The sequence below is a fragment of the Platalea leucorodia genome, assembly GCF_965183815.1.
Source record: "Platalea leucorodia genome assembly, chromosome: 1".
NCBI lineage: Eukaryota > Metazoa > Chordata > Aves > Pelecaniformes > Threskiornithidae > Platalea > Platalea leucorodia.
The window spans coordinates 66286846-66310009 of record NC_138823.1 but is presented as its reverse complement, the minus strand read 5'-3'; the positions used below and the strand labels follow the sequence as shown (position 1 = coordinate 66310009).

Genomic DNA, 23164 nt, shown 5'->3' with positions numbered 1-23164 from the left:
AGGGACTCTTTCCTTTCTCTTAAGACTACTGCTCAGCAGGTAAATCAGGGAAAGATTTAAATGGTGGCCGACACAACGAATCCTTTAGCACTTGTGTGCCAGGCAGTGACTGCAAGACTTTGGTGCGGGTTCTCTGCGTGAAAGGGCCAGGACATTTCCAACATCCAGTGAGGAAAAAAAAAAAAATAAACTTAGCCCAGCCTGTAAGCCTGCAACACTGTCACCCCTGAACTCCACTACAGTCAAGGCTTATACTGAGCATCTTCTTTCAGCTCTTAGCACAATGTTAGGGTGCCCAGATCAAAGATGAGTAGCAAATTTAAAAAAAAAAAAAAAAAAAAAAAAAAAATTGTTTCCCTGTCACTGAAAAGAAAATTTAAATAATCCAATTGTACAATGGCCACAAAAGACCATAAACAAGAGAAATCAGTAATTTACCTTATCCTTAAATTAAAAATAGGCATAAACGAGAAAAAACAGCAACAATAACAAAAATGTCTAGCTGGAAAGTATCAATTATGATATTATGAATCTGAAATATTAAACGAATATAAAGAAATGTCAGGATTTAATGAAAAAAACCAATGAAATGGCCTAGGAGGAAACATCAAATTAAGAAGTTATTAAAACTTACACACTTATTTACTAATGCTACTGAATTAAACAATGCAACATATTTTTTTCTGAAGAAGCAAAAGCATTTTCTTATTGCTTACAGCTACACAAACTATATTAAGTGCATTTCACTTTATGAACATCCCCCAGAAAAAGACTTAAGCAAAAGAGGAGAAAAGTTCTACAAAAATTCTATTTTTGCATTTTCCGTTTTCACTTTCCTTGCTTCAAAAAACCAGAAAGCTTTTTCAAACATGAAATAGCCTTTTCACCTCCTGTGCATAAAAAATTAGTAATATTTTACTTAGTCAACTTACTTGACTAAATATCTTGAATCAACCTGCTGATATTTCTGTGAATAGTCTCTTTTATCCACGCTATAATTACAGAATGGCAAATGCCTTCAAAAGTATTTTTCAATATGGACTTGATTTGGCACTTTTTAGAAAGTTTGAGATATGTGATCGGTTAACAAGCAGCTCAACAACTTGGCCTGAGCGTTTAAAGAACAGTGGTGGTCAAAGACAACATCTAAACCATAAATCACATCTGGAAGTGTAAGAGACACAGAACGTAAGGCACTTTTCCGCATAAAACGAAGGCTACCCATCCTTCACCCTATCCTCTCAAGAAGTGGTCAGATTAAAGTCTGTATTTGGGCCAGAAGTGGTGCAATTTTAACTCAACTTTATTTTTGGAAGAGCATTTTTAGTATTTGCTGTATGAATGCCAAAATCATTCAGTTTTGCTCTGTGCTGCTCTCTCAGCGTGGCCCACTGCAAGACAACCATTTTGCAGTGTCACATCTATTATTGCAGATGCTCTGGAACTGGCAGATTATATGCAGTCTTGGATTGGTTGTCGGTATGGTCAAAGTTCTATACACTAAAATTATACTCACAATAGAATCCAAATGCTTATGCTATATATACTTTGAGGGCTGAAGTGGACAATTTTTCAGGAGCAGCTTTCAATCTTCTACCAATAACTCTATATTCAAAATCTTAAACACAGAAATATTTCATGTGCACAAATGGTGTTACCTATTTAATCTGAGGGTGACAATAACAACTTGACTTTTAGGATCAAAATTTATTGCAACTGTATTAAAATAATATGTATAAAAAAGCAGAGATTAATTGAAGGGCTATTTGTCAATGTGGACTGTGATACTAAAAAAAAAACCCAAAACAAACCCTCTGCAACATCTCCTACATGACATACTTCTGAGACTAGAAAAACAAGCTCTTATTCAGAAAATGAGGAACAACCCTTCGACAATTAAAAATGCCAAGCGTGTTCAAAGCTATGAGGTACCAATATGGGAAGGGCAAACAAAGCTGCTTACTGATTTAACAATTAAGGTAAAGCATGGAGGGTACTTACACAGTGACCAAGCTAAGGGAAGCAGAAGGGAAAAGAGTGAAATACATCAGTGCTGAGCAGGTAGAAATAAAAATGTAATTTTCATAGTAAAAATAATAAAAAACAAACAAACAAGCAATATAAAATGATTAAGCTTGGAGTTAATATACCAGAAAATTATGAGAGCAAATGAAAAGTAGTGGGAGAGGGAAGGAATAGAGAGATTTATCCTTCCATAGTTGAGTACAGCTTGCCTGATATAGGAAAGAGGAGGACAAAGCTGAAGCATCAGCTTAATAGCCTCCTAACAGCATGTGCTTGCAGGAACTGGGAGTAGTGCAGGTCACCGGCTCCGAGCTTCCCAGGGCTCTGTGTCTGGGTGCAGATTACCTTGACCAGCTCGCCCAGCTCACAGAGGGTCAGGGAGAGGTGGAGCAGGACTGGGCGGTGCTGGGCCCTCTGAGAGTACTCCCAGCTCCTGGCACATCAACTCCCCTGCTGGTGGAAGCATAACTTCTTCTTTCCAAAGCACATGAGAATGAATAAAGCTCAGTGATGTGAAAAAATGTTAAGGGAAGGACCTAAGGAAGTGCTGTCAGTTTGGAGGGACCAGCCATGGGAACGCAACACCACGAGTTGGGCACGATTCATTCCTTTCTGTCATGAGAATCGGCCATAACACTTGCGCTTTGGTGTCCAACTGTGCCAATCGCACCTCGAAGGGCTCCTCCATATCCCATCCTGGGGGTTATTTAATGAAAGGCTTATGTTTTCACTCCTGTCAGCCTTTGTTGATTTACATGCTAATTTATACTCTCATTACTGATGTTTGTGTTTTATTGATTTATTCTTTTAAGGTTATGATTACAGGACTTAATTTTTGTTACTTTAATTACTCCTCCCTTTTCCTTCCTCCATCTGAAAGAAAAATTATCATCCGTCTGATCTCTCTACTCAGAAGTCAGAAGCATGTGTACTTGACTTGAAAGCTTTCTATTTGGAATTTACATGTAATGCTCTTCAAAGTAATACCATTTTTTAAAAAGTATAAAATATCAAAAGAAACTATGAAATGCATTCACAATGATTTTTTTTTTTCTTCATAAGTAAATCTATGCACATTCCAAAAGCAATCGACCACGAACCTAAGGCAAGGACTACTGCACCTCAACATGTTCATCAAAATTGCATGCCTTCTACTTAAAGGGAAACCATTGCATTTGAAAGGCACTTCCAGAACAGTTAATACTCAGGTAATGGACTTGGAAACATCTGCCTAACAAGTGAGAGGCTTTCTTTGCAGCTTAAAAAGGAAAAGGTGGCCGCTCAGCTACAGAAGGCCTGAGCCAAAGCTGGTTCGTGTTGTTTTTGGCAAAAGCCCACAGAGTTCTCAGTGTAACTTTGCCTCACTGGCTCCCCAGGGTCTTGGCTGATCTTTTCTCATAAGTTGTAGCCACGCAGGTATCGTGCTGCAAGACTATGGACAATCCCAAGAAACAAAGTGCACAGCAAAGCACAGAGAAGCAAGAGGGAAGATAAATGGTTTTATTTATTCTTGAGATATTTAAAGCCATTTGCACAGTGCCTCTTAAGTTAATGGCATGCTTCAATCAACTTTTACCAAAGTTCCCTATTGGCCTGAATTGATTAATTGATTAGGAAAGCAGAATTTCTCCCAAGGTTAAAAAGCAAACCTGCAGAAGAGGAAACATGTCCGTGGTTTTGAAGGAAGACAATCAAACCACAGACATGCCTTCAGGGCGTGCAGCTTCCTGTGACCCATTCCAATTCGGGCCCCTTGGAAAGTCCTACTGCAGGGTCCTGTGTAGTCACAGCACCAGGGAGCAGCAGCTGCCAAGCAGCAAACAGCTCGCTGGCTCGGTATCTAGAACAGCTACACTGCAAGGAGGGTTTCGTCGATCAGGTGCTGCAGGTGCTTTGAACCTCCGTGTTCATTATTTAGGACGATGCTGTAACACACAGCAGCTGATTTTTACCATAACTGCTTCTCTGAGTTCTACCTTTCCCACAACTTTTGACTACAGAGGAAAAATATCTCACCCAGTGGATTTCACGGGAACTCTAACGCCACATCATTGCATCTTTTGAACACATCCTGATAAATAATCCTTACCTCACAGCTACTGAGATCTAAAGACACCTCCTTCAGATTGTGATTGCAAGCCAGGCCTAATAAAAGCGCTCTGAAAAAGATCAATTTTAGAACCATTTAAAAAAGAAAAAAAAAAGGCAGCTTTACATCATCATCATCATCTAAGTGATCACAGGTTAATATACCTTTAATGCGAAGAACCATTTCAAAACAAAACCTCACCAGCTGAGCAGTTATTTCTTAAATGACAATGGCAGCACAAACCTGCCACACTTAGAACGCTCCAGCAGCTTCAGAAACTGCAGGGATACAAGGCTAATAAAGAAACTGTAAAGCTAATGCTGCATCAACATTCATCAGAGACAAATTTTCTTCAACATTTGCTTTGAAAGAGCATCAAATGATTACAAAAGGAGTGTTCTGTTGTACAAAATTCAGGAAAAAATGGGGGGTTTAATATATGCAAGATGCAGTGCAGCCAGCCGTTTCAGCCAGGCACAGTGCCTGTAACACTCAAACGCTGGATCGTGTTCAAGTATCACACAATTCTCCACTTCTGCAACCCAATAAATATTTACGGATTTCAAAGTGATATTCCCAGACAATGGTATCCTTTGTCTTTAGGTAGAATGGCAGAGAAGTGTAGCAACGACTGATCATGATTTTCCTAAATCCACCTTTAAAGCCTTACAGAAGTTTGTTTCCACATATAAAAGTTAGCGTTAATATCACATTTGTATTAATACCGTCAAATCAGAAAGCACAACAGTATGTGTCTTAGAGAAGGAGCAAACACAATCTGTGTATACCTTCTCGTGTCTTTAGAATAGATGCTGCTTTGGATTAGTAACTGAACAGAGAAACAGAAGGGCTTCCTCCCCAAACTTCACTTCAGCCAAAAGCAAGCTAACAGAATCCAAACTACGGATGCATGCAGATAAAAAACAATCCATTTTGCTGAGCCATTTGCCTATACACTTGTTATGCAAGCTGTGTGTAAAAGCTATATTTAAAATGTGTGCGCCTTGGGAAAGTTTTCATTTAAACCTATTTATATCTGCCCTGCAGGTATAAATGTTAATCAGACCTTCACTGTTAACAAAGGCAAATATCTTGTGCTTATTTACTTCTTAAGCTATTAATATGCAGACTTTGAAAAAAATGTGAAAGCTCTGCAACAGTTTTTACAAATTTGTAGACGATCCTTGTCTATATATCCTTCCCAAACATGCTTTTATTCAAAGTTAGTCTGGCTGATGATAACTTTGCAAAGAACTTCCTAAACATTTTGAGGTAACCTAAAAAATACAGTGCAACCATTAAAAAATGCAGATTAAAAAAGAGGCACAGTGCTACTTCAAATGTACTCTCTTCACAGGAAGAAAAAAGGGTTTGCTTTTTTCCTAACCTCCTTCCTATAAACTCATCCTAAGAAAACCTCATGATTTTTCATTTCTTTGTCATGAAAAATCACCAGCATTCAAAGGCACTGAAGGCAGACATATTATAATTATACTTAGCCACTATGTTTAAATCAAACACATGGCAATACATGGAAAGGTCTCGTCAACTGTGGTATATGCAGAATGCAAGAATTGGCCTTGTAATTAGCATTTGCATGAGAAGCGTATCAGAAACTTGTCTTGTTATAGCACTGACAGATCAAAATACAACTTTTGGCAATGTCTGTAAATGAAGAAAAATGCCAGCATACACTTAAACAAGGAAAAGAGAGTATAAACTGCTTCACTCAGTTTAAAGGGGGGGGGGGGGGAACGAGCTGTGATGGAACATTAACTATATTAACTATGTACAAGAACTAAAAGCACCCTTTCTCCACCCACTATGTGGTATCCTCGCAGTACAGCTTTATTAGCAAACCTCTTCTCTGAAAGGCTTGACTTTATTAACAGGTCCATCACTCTACAAGCAAGTTCACCTCCCTCCCTGAGTACACTGATTAACCAGTATCTTTAAACTCATTGAGTTAGCATATGCGATTAAACATACCACAACTGTTGATCTAAAGGAAGTTGACAAGAAAGAAATCAAGTAACAATTAATCAGGGGAATCTGGGACTCAGGGTGTCAGGTATCTGCATTTTACCTATATTTTTTTCTGTAGGCAGGCTTGATCTTGAATCACACATCCAACCCTGTGACCTCTGGTTCACGGGCACAAACTAGTAACTTCTCCTTTGTCATAGGAGTTCCAAGGCCCATGTTGTCAAAAGCTTTTTGACATGCACTGATCAAAGATGCCAGAGAAGTACTATTATCGTACTCTATATCTTTTTTATTTTTCCTTCTAGAAATCATCCCTCATGTGCTACTGCAATCTTGGCAATGACAAATAAGTCTGTCTGAAAAAAGGTGTTTCCATCTTCTTGTCTTTAACAAATCCTATAATCTTGATTGTTCTGTAGAAGTTTTGTAATTTCTTACAGTTAAGACCAAAAGGCTAGGCAGCTGCACCAGGATATAGCACATCCTCAGTCCTTTTAACACCAGATTAACTTCCACAGGATGCTTTTCAAGTGTATTAGTCAAGCCATACAGAGTTTGAGAGGGAAAGCAAGGTGTGCTGCAGATCGTAGTTCTCTGTACTGTTGTGAAATACGCTCAGCTCAGACTGAAGAAAAAACTCAGGTGAGGGAAAAAGCACATCAAGGAAACTACCAAAAAATATTAAGAGGTGATCACTGGCACCAGAACAAAACAAAAGAACCCATGCCAAAATGCCAGCCAGCTGAGAGTAGCATGGACACTCATGAGACCACCCGTGTCCAGCTGGACTTTGGACAGATGCTCCTGTCTGGAGCTGTCTGTGCTGGTGAAAGAGGTTACTGCTCTCAGCTCATCCTATGCTACCCATCACTGCCTCTTTACTTCCACCAACACCAGTCATGCGAGTAACTCTCTCTAACCCAATTCAGGCAAATTGAGCCAGATTAGCTTAAACATTATCAACAGAGTAGGTTTCTGCTAATACAGATCACTTTGGCTGAAAACAACTAGGAAGATCTCATTTGCTGCACAGCTGGCAGATCAAGGGATCACAAGTATTTGGGATAAATTAATACAATAACATCTTCCATGAGCACAGACAATCATAGAGCACTCACCTGCCAGAACTCTCACACCCCAGGAGATACTCAACATGCCAAGGAGAAGAGCTAAATATGAACCTTAGTGTTTGGGGCTTCTCGCCTTTCCTAATCTGTGTAGATATATTTAATGTTTCACAGCATTATTTTTTTCCTGTAGCACTGATAAGATTGTCTTGTGTATTAGTCACATACAGCCTCCATTCTTCTTGCTTCATTAAACATAGCTCCCTGCTGCCCTCCACCACAGAATCAATAGCCCTGAATTAATCAGAATCAACCAACGTGTTTCTCAATAATCACCTTCTGTTTGAAAACACATCAGTACCATACCTTCCTACTCTTAGCAAAGTCTAAGCAAGCAAGACAGCAACCAAGAGCATCACACAGAACAGAGTGAAAGATCAGAGCTAAAATGATAGGCTCCTGCAGTTGAATACTGATTTCAATCCACCTTACTTAAGCATCATATTGTACTGTCCTCTCCAATGTCAAATGGCATTAAGGAACAATATCCCCAAACAAGGTACACTGCTCTTTCCTGTGTGGCGCTTGCCACTTTTCTCTCCCTCAGCCTTCCCTAGATTGTATCAAAAGCTTTCCATCCGGTGCTCACTAACTACTCTTCATATCCCGCATCTCTGATTTTGCCATCAGCTCCCATTCATTAGCTACTCACTTGCTGAGCTACTGCCCACTTCCCTTCCCTGTTCTCCCTCAGGAGGCAGGCTCCCAATCACACAAGTATATGTGCATACACGTATATATCTATATCTGTGTCTAGATTAGGATTTTAGAGGCGAGTTCCCCAAAATAGTTAGTGAACATGTCTGGACATCTGCTCCGGAGAGGGTTATGTATGTTTTAATGCATATTAGCTAGCAAGTTGATACTCTGGAAAGAGCCCTTTCTTTAATTTAGCCCAATAAACACAAGGATTCTGCCAGAATCACAGAATGACCTTATCTAGATTAGACCTATCTATCTAGACCTATCTTGACTTTAAAACATACCTTTAAATTTTATGTCTAGAAAGTTCACCACAGTTCACAATTGCACCGGCCACAGGAAGGGTGACACAGTGCTATACAATTTCCCTCAGCCTGCATGAGGCTGTAAGAGGAGTTTCTCTCCAGTGTTGGGTGGGCAATGGAAGTGCCCAGTTCACATCATCACAACCTGTTAGCCACCAGGTGGGTGACATATAGCAAAGAGCTGTATTACAGTTAGCATTCCTAGAAGTTGCTGCCATCGTCTCTCCCCCTAAAAGGAGGGCATAGCTCTGTGTAATAGCTCTCCCCTCCTCAGCACTGCAACAGGTTCAGTTTCACAACGGCTGTTGCAACATCGCAGCCTCAAAGGAGTAGCACTCACACAAGTACATAATCCCATTTTACTGTGAAGCAAACAGTTTTGTTCGTAAGCCACAAAGTAAGAAATATATCACAAAAAAATGTTGATGGAAGCTAAGCAGCTGTGACATTCCCACAGAACAAAATACGATTAATAGCCTCAACCATGAGATGGATACAACATTTCTTCAATGTGTGATCATTATGAAAATCACTCTTGCAATATCAATAATGCACAATGGGAAAAAAAAAAAGCAAAATCCTTTCCCCCTCATTTTTAATATGAGGCATTCACATAATAACAATGCAAACTAGGTTTTAGGCAACAGGAGAAAATGAAATGAAATTCTTACTTTAGAGGCTCAGGAGGGAGTTTAGTTCCCGAAAGATTAATCTGCATCAAAGCAAGTGAGCTGCTGAAAAACTGTTTGAAGGAGGGAGGGACTTCTTTTCCTTTTCTGTAAGTAAACGCATTCATTAAGAAGTAGCATTTAGACACTCCTCATCCCAATAAATAGTGAATGCAAGCCGTCAGAATTGTAATGATCTTTTACATGTTTAATTTCCTCTGTCTTCAACAGCTCTGTAATCAGTGGCTCTCAATTAGCTTAGAAATATAATGTCATCAAAATGTTGATTCAACAAACAATCCTCAGCATTACACTGCTGCACAGAAGACATTACGATCTAGCTTCTGTTTGGTGAACTACAAAGAATGATCATTTAGGTCTGGTTAATAGTGAACATACTTATATCTTACGAGTAGAACATCAAACAGGACATTACCAAAACCCTGAAATTGCCTTTTCACCACTAGAAATAATTACTCAGTGGTGGAGCAGCTTACCCCCAATTAGATATCATCTCTGATATGGACTCAAGACACTCATTTGAAGAAAAGGGAAGCTAATGTTAATATTTCCTACAATGCAAGTATTCTACAAAGTCAACATTCAGTCTCAAAGACTTTCAGAGGGACTTTCTCCCAGAAAAAGACAAAAAAAGGAAAAAAAAGCATTTGTAACCATCATCAAATCATGAAAAATAAGAACTTTAAAAACCAAATTTAAAGAGGAGTCAAGTCAGTCAGACTTCAAAGCCTGATGTTATGCCTCTTCGAGACAAAAGATATATACACAGACTTCGCACTGCATCACTATCACAAAAAACGTATTAGACAAGGTAGCTTATTTTACAGCCATCTAGCAAAGAGCGGAAAGGGAAAGAAAACATTTTGCTTGGAATAAATAATACCTATTTCATAGAGAACTAAGACTTCTAAGACTTCATAAAAAAGTCTTAGATTTCTTCTTAAAAAGAAAGGTGCAACATGAAAGCAAGAAATTATAAAACAAAATATTGCAGGAGTGGAGAGTAATTACATTTAAACTGTACCTGTGAGAGAAAAGAGTCCTAGAGAGGCTAAGGACAGCTAGATGCTGAAGACACCCACGAAGGAGGGCTCCACACACCTGGTTTAAAACAAAGATGATTGATTTTACTTTATATTAACCTAGAAAAGTACCTAGGAACAGAAGGTGGGGAATGTTTCATTGGTATTTGAATCTCCACAAAAAACATCTTTACCATATCTAGCGCACACTCCGTGTTGGATAGATCCAGATGAACAAGGGCGTTTGGCTGGGCCAAAAAATTGTACAGGCTCTATAATTAATGGAGAGAAAAAAAAAATTATTCATGTTAATTTTGATACTATGACACCTATGACTGGATCACTACTTCTCATTACATTTTAGACTTTTATTATAAAGTCGCACTACAAGAGTTGTGTGTGAAACATCTTTTCACCTAATCAATACAACCTGTTTTACTTTTGAAGGCTATAATTTTTTAAAACGGCAGGGGGAAAAACAGTGCTCAGACTACATCAACCAAACATTACTCTTTGCAATTCACTTTCACAGCAAATGATAATTAATTTAGTTAGAAATTGGGAACGAAAATCCAGGATGATCCAAACATAGACCCACCATCAGTGAAGAAGGAGTTAGTATGTGAATTATTACAGGAGCTTGACCCCTACAAATCGATGGGCCCTGACGCCATCCACCCGAGTGTGTTGAGAGAGCTGGCTGATGTCATTGGGGGGCCACTCTCTATAATCTTCGAGAAGTCGTGGAGATCGGGGGATGTCCTGGAGAACTGGAGGAAGGCAAATGTTACCCCTGTCTACAAGAAGGGCTCAAGGGAGGATCTGGGTAACTACAGGCCCATCAGTCTTACTTCAATCCCCAGGAAAGTTATGGAACGGATCCTCCTGGGGGCTATCACGAGTCAAATGAAGCACGTGATTGGGGAAAGCCAACATGGCTTCACCCAGGGCAGATCGTGCCTGACAAATCTGCTGGCCTTCTATGATAAAGTGACCTGCTTGGTTGACACGGGGCGAGCGGTCGACGTTGTCTACTTGGACTTCTCCAAGGCTTTCGATACGGTTCCCCACGGCTGCCTCCTGGAGAAATTGATGCGTTATGGCCTGGAAAAGTGGTCTGTGCAGAGGGTGAGGAATTGGCTGATGGGCTGCACCCAAAGGGTGGCAGTAAATAGCTCTTTTTCAAACCTGCAACCTGTCACAAGTAGGGTCCCCCAGAGATCGATACTGGGCCCAATGCTATTCAATATCTTCATAAATGATATGGATAATAGGATCAAATGTAGCCTGATGAAGTTTGCAGATGACACCAAATTGAGTGGGGAAGTAGACACTCTGGAAGGGAGAGCTACCCTGCAGGAAGATCTGGATAGGCTGGAAGCGTGGGCTAACAAGAACCTTATGAAGTTTAACAAAGACAAGTGTAAGGTCTTGCACCTGGGAAAACATAATCCACGAGTGCAGCTCAGACTGGGATCCACCTGGCTAGAGGGCAGCTCCATGGAAAGGGACCTGGGGATCCTGGTGGACAGGAAGCTCAACATGAGTGAACAGCGTGCTGCTGCGGCCAAGAAGGCCAACAGGATGCTGGGTTGCATCAAAAAGGGCATCACCAGCAGAGATAAAGAAGTCATTGTCCCACTCTACTCAGTGCTTGTCAGGCCACACCTGGAATATGGTGTACAGTTCTGGTCCCCGTTATACAAAAAAGATGTGGACAGGCTGGAGAAGTTCCAGAGAAGGGCCACCAAGATGGTCAAGGGTCTGGGAAGCTGTATGAGGATAGTCTGAGAGAGCTGGGTTTGTTCAGCCTTGAGAAAAGGAGGCTTAGAGGGGATTTCATCACCATGTACCAGTACTTACAGGGGAGCTACAGAGAAGACGGAGACTCCCTTTTTACGAGGAGTCACATGGTGAGGACAAGCAGTAACGGGTACAAGTTACTCCCAGGGAGATTCCGATTGGACACGAGAGAGAAATTTTTCACAATGAGAACAGTCAATCATTGGAATGATCTCCCCAGGGAAGTGGTCGACTCCACTACACTGAACACGTTGAAGACTCAGCTGGACATGGTGCTGGGCCATCTCGTCTAGATTGTGCTAGAAAGGTTGGACCAGATGATCCTTGAGGTCCCTTCCAACCTGGTGTTCTATGATTCTATGAAATACCTTGGAATGTCACTCAGGTTGCTGTTACATTTCAGAACGGCTAATTGGTTTGTAAGTTTAAGCCAGCCCCTTTAAGCATGAGGAAAGCAACTACTTTGCATCTGAAGCCCATGGTTATTTCTCAATATCAGCAGTGCATTAAAGGTATAAGGGAGAATACAGGACAAGTAATGACTTTAATATTGGTGGCTTCAGTAATGCATAGGATATGCATGCAAATGTTAGCGTATATAAAACTTCTTACTATATGCTGTTTTATTTTGGGCTTTTTTTAGTCTCAGAGAACACCACAGAAAGATAAAAGCATGACCTAATTCACAGAAACATGGAACGCTCAACTCCACATGAAATCCAGCCAAACAGAGCATGTTCAACATTTCTAAAATAGATTCATGTTTCTAAAAATTAGGTCATTTAGCCCCTATACCTACACTGCAAGAAAGGTCCCTGCTTTAAAAATCCCTGTGCTTTGCTGGGGTTTAATTTAAATACTAAATAACAGGATTTCCTTACTCTTGTGGGAAAACTATTCCACAGATTAAGAGATCTCAGTATTAATAATCTTTTTCTTTGAACAATCTCTCTCTCTCTGACAGGCCAAGAAATGCCCCACTTCGTGTATTTATGTCCCTTAAAACATTGTCAGTAGACATAAGATTTAAGCATTGCCTACCGAAGTTGTACATTTTATTTTACTTTTTGTTTTTACATTATTTGCTATGTTATTCTTTCTTTAAGAGTAATTCACTGTGTGTCTTTCTTTACATTTAACTGTTTGCTACGTTTTAAATCCTCTTGTCCTACTGAAACTTTCCCCTCTTATGTCTGAAAAGACTAGTTCTTTGAATGTGCTGATGAATCTGAAACTAGTAAGATTTGTGAAAAAGTAATATAGTCATGTCTGACTGCACTTTAAATTATATGATTGGGTGACTCTAGTGTTGCATATTTTAGATGCTCAATACTTAAAGCATTCAAAACCTGACACTTACATGCACACAACTTTTGATGTGAGAGAAAAACATGGATGTAACAGTCAAAAAGTGAATACATACAAATTGAGAACTAAGTGGATGTTGTTATGGAGCAAATAGAGCTGCACCTCTATGGCAACTGATAAACTGAAAAAAGGAATTTAAAAAATAATTACATTCTTCAAAGAATCATGTGCTTCAACAGCCTGTGTCAAGGAGGTGCACAGATTTATTTATACAAACAAAAATATTGAAAAATGGAAATTAATTAAGGCTTTCCAAGTCAAAAGAAATCAATTGTTTCCAACCTTCCAATGAAAAATTTGTAATACACTTACCACTAAAAAGAAGATGAGGGTTTTTTTAATTGTTTTTTTGGTCACTTTCAAACTGAACTCAGGGAGCATGGTAAGTCCACTGAAACAAGTGGCACACTTGCAGTTTTCTTATTTATCAGTAGAAGCCAAGGACTAAAAGGATGAACTAAAATTATGTGGATTTGCTTAGTTGGGTGGGGTAATTTAATTCTCTGACTACATAATGAAGAGTAGAGATCAAAATGTTATCTCCTACCCCTACTAGAACTCTACTGAAATAAAACCAAAAGAAGGATCGAAACAAAATGGCTTTGCCTTTCTCTTAACATTAAATTAAAATATCCATTCATTAACTCACAAATGAGAAGAAAGTGCTTACTGAAAGATCATCACCGCGGAGTGCGTTCCCTGAGAGGTCAAGATAGACGAGCGTGTTCGCGATCAGTGAGTTGGCACTCAGTGACTGGGAAAGGCTATTCACGCCTGCCAAAAATTTAAAAAAAAAATAAATAAATAAAAAAAAAAAATAAAAAGAAAGTTAGTACTCATCTCAGTCAACTCGAGACAAAACTAGCCCAGACCCTGCAAGTGCACAATTTCAGTGAACACAGACACACATAAACGTTTAATGACCTCCTGTTACCACCACTGTACTGCAGCAGGAAGGCAGATCGCCAGCAGATACAAGATTCTTCCCTGCCACAGCGTGCCCAGTTTTGCCTGGACCATGCTCCACCAGCTGCCCCGATGGAGCCACAGTGTGTTATACATCCTGGATCCAGGAAAGAAGTCATTTTGCAAAGTCTGCAATGGCTTTAGCAGTGCAATCCCATTTTGAAACAGATTTTTAGAACAGTTTACTCCATAATGTTAAGTCAGTGTCTTCTTGCAAACAATAATATTTAGATAAAAAGTGTATGTGGAAGCAGATGAAACTATCTGTGGAAGACCAAGTATATTAACAATTATAATTGCCAGAACTTCAAAATCAACTGACGAGACCTAAAAATTAAAAATATTTCAATTACATATTTGCCTGTAATTTCAGAAAAATAGTTAGTTAATTAAAATATGAAAAGATGCATAAAGACTCTCAATGCTTGATTAGAACAAATACATATTTTTCAAATTAAAGTTAAAAAGCTCTCATTGGGAACAAACCAGACAGAGTTTTCTTCCTCTAAAATTCTTCAGCTTTTCCAAATACAAATTAGGACGTGGCTACTTCCAGCAAATCTAACTTTCATCTGAGGGTTCTGTAGCTTATCACAAAGTTTTTAATTTATTGTAGATGGCCATTGCTGTCTTTCAAGCAGTAACATGCATGTGTTTCTTACGTGCATGTGTTTTGTAAGTGCCTGGCCAAAGCTATAAAGTAGGCGTGTGTTTTGATCTACTACACAATTTTGAGCAATTTCTCAAAGCTACTGGTCAGCGAAAATGGACTGGTATTCAATGGATGGAACATGTCCATTCTTCAATTAAAAACTACTATGAAACGGATTTATCAGTAAGGATGTGGAGGAAGCAGCTAGCAAGCCACTGAAGACCATAATATCCCATTTCAGTGCTTTAGTTTTCCAAGCTTCCAAATATTAAGAAAGTCTCCCATGTTAGTAGTATGGCTCTTGGTTTCAGGAAGCTTTTGACACTGAAAAGAATCGAAGCATAGTGACATCTCTGCCAAGTCTCAAAACTTTTCTGTTCAGTGTAATTTTTCTTTTACCTTAACGTTGCATTGTTGAATTCACACCCTATCTATAAGGTAAACTGCAAACAAATACTTTTTGAAACTTTGAAAGATCTAAAAGCTCTATTTAACCACTAGAGCTTATTGCTCTGGGTTCACTTTAGTGAGTCTTCTCAACAGCACTTATAAGCAACAAGAAGTAGAAGAAATGAATGTAATGTACTTTCAACAATTCAGCATATACTATATCAAGAACCAATTCTGGGAATTCAGGAGCAGTGTTGGACTCTGGGAGAGAAGATGACCTATCAAACAATCCATAATGTCACTGCTTGTTTCATGTTTAAAAAGTGCCAAATGCTCAAAATCAGCCACATCACTTAAGGCAAACAATGTGAATGAGGGATTTTTTAATTAGCCTTTGGTTTGGACTCAGAAAAGCAAGCCCTATCTTTGAATGAGTATACTAGAATTTTCCATTTAACCAGAATCTTCAAATCAATAAATTTTTGTTTGAACTTCACCTACCTCATGCTATACTCTAACAGTAATCTCACTTTCATTTGCAGACAATCTTTCATGCTCTTTTACCACTCTCAGGAGGCTCAGAGTGTTAATAGCTCTCAGGAACTTTGAGATACAATATTTGGAGAAAGATCAGCTGGGAGGTTACCACCTGAACTTCACTTCTCAATCTTAGAAACTTATCTTGAATAGAAAGCACTTTTTAAATAAGGTCAAAACCAGCGAGGGATTGTACAGAATTCCTGAAACTGAAAAGCACAAAATAAATAAAAAAAAAAAAAATAAAAGAAAAAGAAAGGCTTGGGGAAAAAAAAAAGCGCCATTCCCCTTGGAGTCTACTGAATCCAAGATCCAAGGTCTCCTTTAGACTTTCCCCACAAAAAACATCACAATATTCCCCCCTCAATATTACAAGTTCAAAAATAGCCTCCTAAGTTAAAATGAATTTAGTACCGTCTTCTTAAGTTAAAGGAAAACCGGCTAAGACAGACAGCTTTGCAGACAACCGAAGAGGTGAAGCTGAGTTTCTTCAGGTCCAGAGGGTTATAAGAATTCCAATTTTAAGACATTTTATATACTTCTTTAAGGAATTCTGAGGAACTGCCATGGGACAATATTCATGGTGACATGTAACTCTCTGGAGAATAGATAGTCATTGCAATGCAGCCTGGACTAGGATTCACATGAGGTCAGTATTAGGCATACTGGAATATATTTTCAGCTTTTGTTTAAAGATTGTCTTAAAAAAATGTGTTAAAAACCTGAATTCTTTTTATAACCTCAGAATTCATTTTTACTGACAAGAGTTTTGTGGATGAACTTCAGCAAGCTGGCATTTATTCTTTATGAAGACAGAAGCATAGCTAGAGTGTTCTCTTGACTCAACGATCACAAGTACTTGCCGAAATCCTTCATATCACATGAAGAAAAGCACAGGATGAATGAACATACCAGAACTGCATGAATTTCTGTCAAATTCCTGAACATCTCATCTCAAGAGTACACGTAAGGTTAGTCAAGATTCTTAATCAATTGCTCGTCACCAAAAATGGAGTTAGCAGTGGAAAAAAACAACCCCAGAGCTTAATAAAGTCTTTTTAATGAAAATCAGGATTGAATAAATTCAATTTAGGGTTTACTATTTACTTCAGCATAACAAGAGCTACAGAACACTCATAAAAAAAAACCCAAAAAAACCCCCTTCTTCCCATCCATATCCCCCCAGGTCAACCCTTAAAGCTTAGGAGAACACAGAATGTGCGCTTCACAGAGCGGTCATTAAAAGGATAAAAGAGCATGGCTCCTATCTGTTACCAACTAGCATCCTTCATAGACCATAACTCATTCATCTTTTCCAGGTCATCAACATCTGCGAAAAAGCTGCAATAATGTCATTGCATTTCTTCTACTTTTAACACTCATGTTCTATACAGGAGACCCTGAGTTTGTGCAGTCTGGTTAAGTGGTCAACGCATCTATTATTTCTAAAACAGCAATGCAAAAAACCCTGAAAGCTTCTGACTTGTGTTTCAGTACTGTTATTGCTTTTAAAATATACATACATTTCAATTACAATATCAAATTAGAAATTTGGGAATTATAAAACAAATAAGTCTTTACTCAGAACAAACCACTTAACAGCCATTGTCACAACACTTGAGTTCATAAAATAATTGTGTGCAAAACATTTGGAAAATTCCCTACACTTTTTTGCTTCAGACATCTTTTTGAAGCATATACAAAACATATTTATGCCAATTCTAAATTCAATCTTTACAATACAGGTTCAAGCCCAAAGCTTACAGAAGCAAGTAAGAGATTTTCAAAGTGCTGAAGGGGACACAGAACCCAGCCAATGGTTCAGCACCCCAGGACTGCAAAAAAGCAGCTGTGCTGTTGAGAATACACATGTAAATTATTCACAGAATTACTTACTTTATAATCTGGTAACAAAAGGTATTATTAGGATGGAAGCCTGAAACTTTTAGAACAGAAGAAGAGGCATACTTATAAAACATACCTTTAGGTGACAAGGAGGTTTTAGATAAATTTAAATGTTTCAGTCCCTTTGGAAGTTTGGCGAACTGGATGCTCAAAGATGACACACCTGTCGGGGGAGCAAAGAGAAAATGGATGTTTTCGAGTCAACTGTGCGATCTCAGTTTTTCCCAGCAACCATACCAGGGGCAAACTGCACTGGTGGAACTACAGGAGGAACTGCACTCACTGTGGGGGTGGGCCCAAAATGACGCCGTCTTTTTATGACCATAGATCTTTGAAATGACTGATGTAGTCAAGATCCCTTCTTTGCTAACCACTGAACAGATAGAGAACTTGGCTGTTAATAATCAGTAAGCCACCTTAATTAGTTTAAACTATATAATGCACACGTACTTTTGAGGAATCAATGGGAAGATATTACATATGTCAAACAGTCAGCACTTGGGAAATCTGGAAGCTCTGTGGTTCAGCCAAAAAAAAAAAAACCAAACAAACAAAACAAAAACAAAAACAAAACCCCAAACATTAAAAAAAAAAGAACCACAGAATAAAACCCAACAGTGGTACTTCACGTGAAACTTCAAACTATTTTCATTTTCTTTTAAAAGGAAGGGTCGTCAAGGCAAGAGAGATACCCAATGTTAGCTAACACTGCCCTCTTTTTCTGAGGTAAACCCTAAGAGCCTGAAACCTCCACCAAGTCGTAATGGCCACTTAATTCCCTTACAGTAGCCTGCAGGTTACCAGCCAGGACACAGGTTTGGAAATGCTACAACTGCTTGCGATCCCAAACAGTAAAAACCTATTAAGATGCTGACACAGGTTGGACTACCTCAGCACAAATCCAACAAAAGAAAAAAAAAAAAAAAAAAAAGGGACTTTCCATTAAAACCCTTTCTCAGTGTATCCAAGTTCCACACTCCATAAATTTAATCCCTCCATTTAAGCAAAAGATTGAAATTTGATTAAGAGGGCACATCCTAAATAACAATGGAACCAATCCATGAAATATTTATTAGAGAAATAAATCAACACTGAAACTCCAGGCTTAACCTGCGGTGTGAAATATAGTCTTCTACAGCAACTCACTTGGAGAGAAAAGGGCAAAGAGAAAGGGGGTAAAGCCTTTTACTTGTTTCAAAATGCAGTAAATGAAAAAGCTGATACCCTTCTCCACATAATGCAGACATGAAACAGTCCGCTAGTAGGTCACATACATATGTTTATTCTAGCCAAGCTGAACAATCTTAACATCTTACCAGCACTGGGGGTTAAGGATCCACCCAGTTATAAGATACAGGGATCAGGTGCAGAAAAGAAAAAGCGCTTCTGGTCACTCAGGCCCTTGAAGGCTATTTAAGCCACCCATTTTTGCTAACCTCGTAACAGAGATGAGAACTCTAATGGCAGCAGTAGAGTTAACTGCATCCAGGCACACAGTTTTGGATCTGAGTATTTCTAGGCTTCAGTATGTTTGTTTTGCATTATTTTTAACAAAATATGAGATTAAATTCTTACCCTAGTAGAGCCAAAAGCAAAACTCCCATCACTTTAGCGTGGCTAGATTTTAAAGCCAAGACTGATAATAAACTTCCCAGGTGTTAGTCTCACAAATATTGACAGTACCATAAAGGGAAGCCAATCACAAATTAAGACTGGTCTCAGAGTAAATCACTTCATATAAACACTGCTTTGTATTTGAACTGAAGCCAGGTCCTATGCCTTAGTTAAATGAAACACACTACCCATGTTATTGGAATACAGACAGTTGCATTAATGTAATAATATAACGTCTTTACTTATTGGTACTCAGTAATATATAATAGCTTAGGGTGGGTTTTTTGTTCAAACAAGGCACAACAATATCTTCTTCCCCATAATTCACACAACTCTGTTATTTCTCTTATAATTGCAAAATAATCTGGTTGAACTTTCAGTTCCTGCAGGTGATTTTTCAAGAGATATTTTCCAAAATCCATATGCTTACATGGATCTCCACCATTACGCCAGCTTTTACTTGTGAAATGCTTGCTGCCCCTTCGGTTTAATAAAGTCAAATCTGCCTTGCACTCGGTGAATATCAGATCACAGGACAGGTAAATCTTTCTTAAACTGAAAAGCAGCAATATTCGCACATTGCAATTATAGTTAATTTCTCTTTAAGTACTCATATAACTTATCTAATTCTCTAATTAAAAGGTCAGATCTTAATTGCATGTGATAGGAGAGACAGAGATAATGAAAAAACCCTACTAATTTCTCCAAGTTGTAGTTTCTGCATTTCATTTGTTTCTTGTATATGGATACTGCAGAATGGTTTGAATCTATAAGTTTGTTGCAAAGAAAGTACCCACACTGATATGTTTTAAAAAAAAAAAAAAAATTATACCCTGCACTGTAGAATATCTACCAAATGCTTTGGTTATTTGTTTTGCTTTCAAGATAAAAATTAATTCCTTTTAAAAAAAACCTTCATGTAACAAAATCTAAATACACTACTTCAACAGCAGAAGCAACAATGTGACAGTCTTTTTTCCAACTTACTACAGAAATTTTTGTACAATGCAGTTAGGCCTATGGCACATTGTAATAATAATGTTCTTCAGCAAAACATTGGCTTTCACGTGATATGGATTCTTAAGGAGGCCAAGCAGTAATCAGCAGGCAAGAGGTAATCAGAAGAGTTAAAGCAATTCATGTGAACAATTTTAAATAAAAAACTACTCTGAATAGGTTACAACCAAAAATATTTTCATATTTGTTTCTAGTCAAAAGGAAGAGAGATACAAAAGCGGAAGGGAAAAAACCCCTTCCCATCTTTTTTTTCCTCACTGAAACAGTGGGAAAGGAAAGACACCTACAAAACTCTGTGTTAACAACATTCTGAGTCAGTCAGGTTGTAATCAAAATGAACAGTTTTTCCATTTTGAATCATGACAGCAAAGAGACTGGAAAACTTCCCCAAAACAAACCAAATAAACCAAGAAAAGGTTCACTGTATAAAATTCTTATTTTTCTTCTGGCCCAACAGAAGCACAAGATAGTCTGATCCCAGAACACTGTGTGCCTGGAATGCATTAAGTGAAGCAAATGGAAATCTCACATGGGCAGCGCTGAAGGGTCAACTCCAGACTGAAAGAATGTAACCTTATTTTAAAAATAAATGCCTCTTGGGTGAAAAGAGAGTAGACAAAGAAGGGGAATGACTTGACTTGATATGTACTGAAATCATGCCTAGCGGTGCCTAGTCTCAGAAAAGCTGAGCTGTTCAGCTTGATTTTCCATCTTGTGGAGTCAACAGCACTTTGCTCCATAAGGATGCCAGTTATGCCAGTATTACTGAACTTCGCCAAGTACTGGCAACACGACAGACTAGCACAAAGCTGAAAAAAAGAATAGCTTCAATACTGAATATAAGTACGGAATTATGGCTGAAATAAAAACACAAAACCATCAGGAAAATATAATCCAAGCAACAAAGTTGCCTCATGCTTCATCTTTCACCTGATTACATTGCCTTTAAAAATGCACGCCACTTTATTTACTCTCTAGTCCTGAACAGTCACTGGGTTCTGTCTTCCTTTAAAAGAAACCTCTGTGAAAATGTAACGAAATCTAATTAAATCCATGGTTGGTTGAAGACATTTAAATGTCTTTCAGCAAGCTAATGGATACGTATAAATCAAAAAAGAATTGCTATTCTCAGTCATTTGTGAACAACAGGTATTTACAATAGCATTACAAACAGAACAATATCCTATTATTTGGGCAAAGCTGAACAGAGCAGCAGTAATCCTCCTATTACATTTGTAGAAAGAGAAAAATATAAATGTTACAGTACCTCTATCTTCAAGTGGATTGCTAGCAAGGTTGATCGTATGGAGTCCTGAGTTGGGATTATGGGCTAGGGCACTGGCTAGTTTCTGTGCAAAATCTCTGCAAGAAAAGGAGAGAGGAAGAAAGACTCCTGTTGTCATCTGTATCAACAGCACATTTGGAGGCTTAAAAATGTTGAGGGATTACTAGGCAGAAGTGGCCTATCCTACCGCAGAGCAGTAACTGATTCTTCACAGTTTTAAACAATGCTTATCTGGCTAATTTGCTAACTTTCAAAGCAGGTTATTTTATTATTTATTTATTCTTTGGCCTAAGAGACTGAAGGGAACTCAATCAAAGCTCAAACTGCTTTTGACAAAGACCTGAAGATATAAAAAAGGAGTTACACAGAATAACTTAAAACTCAAGCACATCTTCCATCTCTTCCATGCCACGCACGGGTGGGATATACACAATGACTCGCGTACCACTACCTCCTTCCCTAGCAAGCCAACCCCCTCATTTGCAGCAGCTGTCTACCAACAGTCACTCAAACAGATGGGCTTTGCAGCATATCCAAAAGGTCAACAAACCAGGAGTATTTCTGACCTCGTAAATCAGCAGGAATAATGCTCTCAAAGAACAGCAGCACACTGATAACTGGTCTTTGCTTGATTCTTTTTACAGTGAGAAGAATCAAAGTACATAACTGGCTGACCACAGTCCCAGCAATGTGTCCCAAGAGACACAGCGGTCTATCAGTTCGATAATGCTCACACCAGCCTGGCCAGGCAGCACAGATAGCTTTAAACTAACTTTAACCAACTTGGTAGGTAGCTGTAGTAGCATGACCTACCTCTTTTTCAAATCGACTTGAGAGGCAAGGGAACGCTGCCCCATCTCAGAGCATTTTGCTGCAGCTGGACTACCACCACCTACAGCACTAAGTTCAAAGCTAGCTTGGGTTTTCCTACACGACCACACTGTCAGACTCAGGTGGAGACATGTTCCTTGCATTAAGTCACAAGGCTGTTGCCTGCTACCAGCTCTGAGACAAACCCTCTGTCCTTCTACCTACTGGGAAGCTTCCATGTATTAAGGGACTAGCCCTCCTGTGTACTTGTGTTAAACTGAGACTGTAATTTCAATGTTCTTCACCTAAGTTAGATACTGAGGTAGAAATCAAAAATATCCCTTGAGCTTCCTTCACAGAGCTTCTTTCTCTCTCTGCCTTGAAGTGCAATATCTTACCTTCTGTAGGCCAGTGGTGGAGAACTACCAGCTACATTGCTAGAAGAGTGCTAACTAACACTGCCCATTTTTCTCATGACAGATCCTGCCTACAGTAACAGTGACCAGCCTGTGTGCCGAGAATAGCAGAGGAGGTAGCATCCTTTTGCAGTCTCTGGATAGGAGTGGAGACTGGACAGCAATAGTCTCAATAGCTTTTGGTTATGTGTTGTTGCAAGGTCTACCTGAGTACAGATGTTCTAGGGAAGTTTAGTTTCCCTGTGAAACCCCATGTCCTTAGATGGGCCCCTGCGGGTAGACCAGGACCCAGTGCTGCAAATGCACAACGATGTGCTGCCTTTAGGAAACGTGTATTCTCTTCCTAAGATACAAGCAGCATGTGAATACAAACACTTAACAAAAAAATATTCTGGGCTTGAATCTGTGCCACCTGACAGGCCTCAGGGTATCCTGCTTTGCTACCAGCTGCCGCTG

General features: G+C 39.0%; 1 protein-coding gene across 4 annotated transcripts in view; it reads right to left on the bottom strand.

Moving 5' to 3' along the window:
• The window catches only part of CARMIL1 (capping protein regulator and myosin 1 linker 1), a 200513-nt gene that overhangs the window by 74022 nt on the left and 103327 nt on the right, over positions 1-23164 (bottom strand). For all 4 annotated transcript variants that reach the window (XM_082322077.1, XM_082322078.1, XM_082322080.1 and 1 more), the window contains exons 11-17: positions 21465-21559; positions 17643-17729; positions 13787-13890; positions 10140-10217; positions 9948-10024; positions 8906-9010; positions 4115-4184 (exon numbers count right to left, since the gene is read on the bottom strand). In XM_082322077.1, coding sequence (XP_082178203.1) covers positions 4115-4184; positions 8906-9010; positions 9948-10024; positions 10140-10217; positions 13787-13890; positions 17643-17729; positions 21465-21559 — 616 coding nt within the window. The remainder of the gene's footprint in view (positions 1-4114; positions 4185-8905; positions 9011-9947; positions 10025-10139; positions 10218-13786; positions 13891-17642; positions 17730-21464; positions 21560-23164) is intronic.